The sequence below is a fragment of the Tupaia chinensis genome, unplaced genomic scaffold (assembly GCF_000334495.1).
Source record: "Tupaia chinensis unplaced genomic scaffold, TupChi_1.0 Scaffold000511_1, whole genome shotgun sequence".
NCBI classification, from domain to species: Eukaryota; Metazoa; Chordata; class Mammalia; order Scandentia; family Tupaiidae; genus Tupaia; species Tupaia belangeri.
The window spans coordinates 2,940,260-2,946,275 of NW_006160024.1; the positions used below are offsets into that span (position 1 = coordinate 2,940,260).

The 6,016-nt window shown below is 48.2% G+C and overlaps 1 protein-coding gene across 1 annotated transcript; it reads left to right on the forward strand.

The window, feature by feature from the left end:
- Positions 1-596: 596 nt before the first annotated feature.
- On the forward strand, positions 597-3,480 carry IL1F10 (interleukin 1 family member 10). Its single transcript, XM_027774991.1, has 4 exons — positions 597-628; positions 2,504-2,589; positions 2,901-3,028; positions 3,325-3,480. The coding sequence occupies exons 1-4, from the start codon at positions 597-599 to the stop codon at positions 3,478-3,480; spliced, it is 402 nt and encodes a 133-aa protein (XP_027630792.1).
- Positions 3,481-6,016: the final 2,536 nt, after the last annotated feature.

Consider the following 6,016-nt stretch of genomic DNA (forward strand, 5'->3'; position numbering starts at 1 on the left):
TCTCAACATCACAAAGGAACACTATCTTTACTTTAGATTGTCCACCTTAAAAACACACATCTCATGTCTGTCTTATTTTCCACGTGGAACAGAATGGAGGCATTTGGTTGGATTCTCTTTGACAGTCTTGGCAAGGCGATTCCAGTGACCAGCTCCACTTGCAATTGGAGGTTCCTCCTGATGGTGCTGCTCTTCCCAACCCTCTGGTTTCCTGGTAGAGGAACAGGAGTGTGGTGACTCTCAGGTCAGGCTGAGTAGTGAGGCTGGGTTTGAACTGAGCTTATTCTCACAGTGTGAAGCTACAGCACACTCCACCCAACTCCCAGGCCTGGCCAGTGTCCTCGTTAAGTTCCAGTGCTCACACTCCTGCTGGCTTGACTTGCTCTGGACTGTCCCAATGAAGAAGGTAAAGGGCTGCCTGGAGCTTGGTGAGCTAGAGTAAACCTTAGTGGATTCTGGCAGGAGTAGGCACCTTCGCAGCTTGTGTTTGGGTGATTCTGAGCTCCAGTACGTCTGTCCCCAGCTCCAGCCACCTCCTTTTCTAATAGCCCTTTTCTCTCCCCCTCAGCAAGAACCAGACACCCTTGATTGCAGGAATGTGCTCTCTGCCCATGGCAAGATACTACATGTAAGTTGTCCTGGTGTGTCCCAGCTTTCCCAATCAGGAGATCTGAGGGTCACATGGGAAGAGGGAAGGAAGGCTGAGTCAGAGGGATGAAGCTCCCTGTAATAGCTGTTTTTGCTGAGCATCTGCAAGATCCCAGACATTCTACCAGCTCACCTCTATCCTAAGAACTCTAAACTCTAACTCCATTTTTCATATCTAGAAACTGAGGCTCAAAGAGGTTAAACATCTTCCCCCACATCACAGACAGAAGGAGAACAGGGCAGAGCAGGGATCAGAAAGCACATCCTCTGTGCTGCTCCTTACCGCTCTGAAAGTTCAGAGCCAATTTTGAATCTCATTGACAACATTTGTATGATGGTCTCTGTGGCCTTTACTCCTAGCTTCTAACTTTTTAAAAATTTTTTTACAGGTTTTTGCTACAGGGCGCGTGCACTTGCCAGAAAGCGATCCCTTCTCCATTCTCCTTTGGGTATCTTGGGCACACATGTACACGTGCCCAGTGTGAGTTTAAGCCACTGGGTCTGGGACTCGAACCGCGGTCTACATGGGAGTCCAGTGACATAGCCATTATGCCAGCTGGTCCCTTATTTGCATTTTTATCTCATTTGAGATTGCATCCTTACTCATAGTTTACTACTTCATTATCTGTGCATTCTGTGAGGAATGAGATGAGCCTTAAGAGTGAAGTAGGATGGATCTCTGAGTTACATTTCCTCAGTTCCTCCCCTGGGTCCTGACAAGGCTGAGGAGGTGGCTGTCTCCTGACCCCGAGGAAGTGACAGCCTGATTGGGAAGGAAAGATGCTTACTCACAAAGCATGCAAATGACAAAATAGAATACCTCGCTTGGGCTCTGGCACCCGAACAAGATGTCACTGGCTGGTGTGTTGTCAGACTTTGGTTGTCAAAATCTGAAGGGAAATCCAGATGACAAGCCTAAGTTCTTTTTAGGCCTTTATATTTATTATGCAAGTAAACCTGCTTTAAACATGTACAATCATTAGCTATAATTAACAGTTATTGAGAGAGAGAAATCTCCTGGAGGTGATGGCACTGGTCCAGCTGTTCTGCCCTGCGAGGTACCGAGAGCTCCCCAGGCCCTGAGAGCAGCTGACAGGCATCTCTGAAACCAGCCAGGCAGCCTGCAGGACTCTGATGTTCCACACACTCACCACACTTTCTCCCAGCTTCCCCAGGATGTGTTTGCCCTTCTTGGCTGATCATCTGGACCACAGCCGCCCCCAAATGACTATAATCAGGCCCTGTGCCAGCTCCCTACACTGGGCACCCAGAACACTAACTCACCCAGAGCACACCTTGCCCTGCCCTGAGGTGCAATGGACTTGTGCATACTGACTGTCCCATGGGATAGTTTATTCTAATTTTCAAACTTCCCCTATAAAAAGTACTTGAAATATCCTAAAAGTAAATCACATCACATTAAGCACTCAATTAATCCATTTGGTGAAAAGAATAAACATCTATGAAAATTGGGACAGGCCCAGAAATCTGGAATAAAACTCATTGTATTTCAAAGACCTCTGAGCCTCACTAGGAAATTTCTCGGGAAACCAGAAAAACTTTCTTTACCCTTCTATGAGACCAAGTCAGGTCCCTGGCTCCTCCTGAAGTGTGCCTGAGCCTGGTGAAGGCAGGATATGCAGGCTCTGAAAATCACCAGCTGGCCCAGAGACCTCCCTGGTCTTAAGACTGACCTGGTCTTTGCCTGCATTAGTGGAGTAGTGCCCCATTTCTTACCTGTGGAAAAGTCTCCCCCAGATGCTCAGTGTGGCACTTCAAAGTGGATGGGTGGAAGGACTGGGAGGCTCAGTGTTGCCCAAGGGAGAGAGCCATGAATACCACCATTCTGTTCCAGAATTAAAGATGCCAATCAGAAAGCTCTGTATGCAAGAGACGGCCAGCTCCTGGTAGGAGGTTCTGAAGCAGACAACTGCTCTGCAGGTGAGGTTCTGGGCTCAACCCCTCTGCCCCCAGCCCGGGGACTTACCTCATGCCCCATCTACTGCAGGCTCTCCTTTCTCCTTGGGGTCAGCAGTTGTTCCTGGTAACAATGAGAAGAAGCAGGGACAGCTACAGCCTCTCCTAGTGAGGAAGCATGGTCCCTGCAGGAGTTCTAGCTCGTTCTGCAGTCTGTATGCAGACCCAGGCTAGATGTGCCCAGGTTCATTTCCTTCTGCCTGAGCCAGTGCTCACCAAGAGTCTAAGACCTGAGGTCTCCTCATCTTCTGGCTCTCTTTTCTCTTTCCTGCCAGAGAAGATCTGCATACTTCCCAACAGAGGCCTGGACCGCTCCAAGGTCCCCATCCTCCTGGGGATCCAGGGAGGGAGTTGCTGCCTGGCATGCGTGGAGACAAGGGATGGGCCTACTGTGCAGCTGGAGGTGAGAGACTCCTCCCTATTCTGGGGGATGCTTCAGACTTAGCCTGGTGCCCAGGATGCTCTGAGATCTCTGTACCCATCTCTGGATTCCCATCCAGTCCACGTGAACTCCCCTCTCAGGCTTTTATCATCTCCCTTTGTACTCAGCACCAAAACCTTTGCTCTCCTAAGTCTGCAGAAGGCAGATCTCTGGGTAGATCTGCCCTGCCAAGCCCCTCTCTGGTTAAGCCCCAGAGGCCTATAGGGCTGATGTCTCATCAACACCTCATCCCGCAGTCAACTACCTTGCCTCCACAGGATGTGAACATCGAGGACCTGTACAAGGGTGGTGAACAGGCCACGCGCTTCACCTTCTTCCAGAGTAGTGTGGGATCCACCTTTAGGCTCGAAGCTGCTGCCTGGCCTGGCTGGGTCCTCTGTGGCCAAAAAAAACCGGCTGGCCAAGGAGAGTGAGCCCTCAGCCCGCACTGAGTTCTACTTTGAACAGAGTCGATAGAGAGGTAGGAGGCTGAGTTCAAGTCTGGTACCCCCAAACCAAGCTCATCCTGCTTAGGATCTGTGGGAGGCAGCATAATGGCCCCCCAAAGATATTCACATCCTAATCCCAGAACCTCTGACTATGTTACCTGACATGGCAAAAGGGACTTTGTAAATGTATTAAAGTTAAGGTGCTTGAGATGGGGAGACCATCCAGTAGGCCCAGTATAATCACAAGGAACCACGTGAGGAGGCAAGAGAGTGAGTGTCAGAGAGGTCAGATGCTATGCCGCTGATTATGAAGATGGGGAAAGGGACTATGAACCTACAAATGCAGGTGGCTTCTAGGAGCCAGAAAAGGCAGGAAAGTGGATTATCTTCTAGAGGGTCCAGAAGAAGCATAGCTCTGTTGTCACCTTGACTTTAGTTCAGTGAAAGTCATTTCAGACTTCTGTAAAATAATAAACTTGTGCTGTTTTCAGTCTCTAAATTTGTGCTAATTTGTCTCAGCAAAAAAAAAAAAAAAAGAAACACTGCAGGGCCTCAGCCTGTCCTATGTGCTGTGGTTAATGAAAAGGCCGTGGGTGGTGTGGTGAGTTCTTCTTAGAAGGCTGCCCACAGCTTCTCCAGTCTGTCTGCTCTGGAACTTCTAGAAATAACCATGAAGCTCTAGAAAGAACTCAGCTTTCCTCCCCTGCCCATGGACAAAGACTCAGACTTCTTGCAATTTCAGTTCTCATTCAAGTCTTAACAATGTTTCTATCAGATTCTTCACTGTGAACTGGTTATGTTAATTGGCTGATTGGTCTCATCTACTTTCTGCTGGGTTTGATGTATGAGATGAAAGAGAGGCCTGAGTTTGTCTTGGACATGTTGAGTTTAAGGTGGAACCCTAAGTTGAGGTTATTGTGTTAGCCTGGAATACAGGGCTTAAACTCGGCTGAGGGTTTGCAATTGGAACTGACACTTGTCCTCAGAGCCCCAATCCTTCTTCAGGTCAGAGAACCTGTGGTCAGGTCAAGCCAGAGCAGAGAGCCTGAGAGAGAGGGCTCACAGAAGAGGTGGGGTACTGGGTGCTCCCTTTTTTTGCACAATCACTTAGTTCTGGTCACAGATCAGAACCTTTAAGAACAGTGTCTTGGGACCAGCAGTTAACATAATGGCTATGTCGCTGAACTCCCATGAAGTCCGAGCGTGGTTCAAGTCCTGGACCCGGTGGCTTAAATTCACGCCAGGCACGTGTGCATGCATGCCCAAGATCCCGAGAGGAGAATGGAGGAGAAGGGATTGCGGCATGGCCATCCTCCCTGGGGGGTGATTTCTTGCTTTCTCTCTCTCTGTCTCTCTCTGTCTCTCTGGTGAGTGCACGTGTCCTGTAGCAAAAACCTCTCAAAAAAAAAAAAAAAAAAAAGAATGTCTTCAGCCTCAGAATAATCCTGCCAGCCAAGCGTTCTCATCTCCATTTGACGGACTACGAGAAGTGGAATAACTTGCTGAAGGTCACGTAGGCTAGACATGTTGGAGTTCAAGATAAAAACTGGCCCATCTGACACCAGTACCATTCCACACATTTTTACTCCAGGAGCTATGACTAGAATGCTGATAAAATTTCTCTCTCTCTGTCTCTCTCTGTCTCTCTGGTGAGTGCACGTGTCCTGTAGCAAAAACCTCTCAAAAAAAAAAAAAAAGAACAGTATGTCTTCAGCCTCAGAATAATCCTGCCAGCCAAGCGTTCTCATCTCCATTTGACGGACTACGAGAAGTGGAATAACTTGCTGAAGGTCACGTAGGCTAGACATGTTGGAGTTCAAGATAAAAACTGGCCCATCTGACACCAGTACCATTCCACACATTTTTACTCCAGGAGCTATGACTAGAATGCTGATAAAACCAGACTTTTGGGCCCAGCCATGGTAGCACAAAATGGATGCTGCTGCTTGGAAGGCTGAAGCCACATGGCTGGTCTGGGCTGGAATCCTGGCCCACCCTAAAAAGGTCCTGTGGTCCCAGCCACTTGGGAAACTCTATTCAGACACAGTGAAATCCTACCTTAAAAATAATGCATGAACAAATAAACTTTTTTGGAACTAATCATTGAGTAGAAGAAACACTAAACAAGCAAATAAACAAGAAAACCAATAAGGACAACTGACGTGGTAGATGGTGAGGGCAGCAGGTTTCGAATGGCAACACTTAAGGTCAGAAAAGGTAATTATTTTTACTTTTTCGAGGACTGACATTTGAGCTGAGGCTGAAGGGTAGGAAAAAAAAAAACAAAAAACTGGGACTAGGAATGATCCAGGCAGAGGAACAGCAAATATATCAGCCCTGAGAGAAAGGAGCTGGTGTGTTCAAATTAGGACAGAAAGTCAGAGGAGAGTCAGGGAGGCCTAGGAGGTGAGCAAGACTGGCTAAGACAGGCAAAGTAAGGGCCTGAGAGGGGAGCTGTGGGGAGGCTGTGAGCTGGTGAGAGACACGTGAGTTTCACGGCTCTAGTATGTTTAGCTCTTTC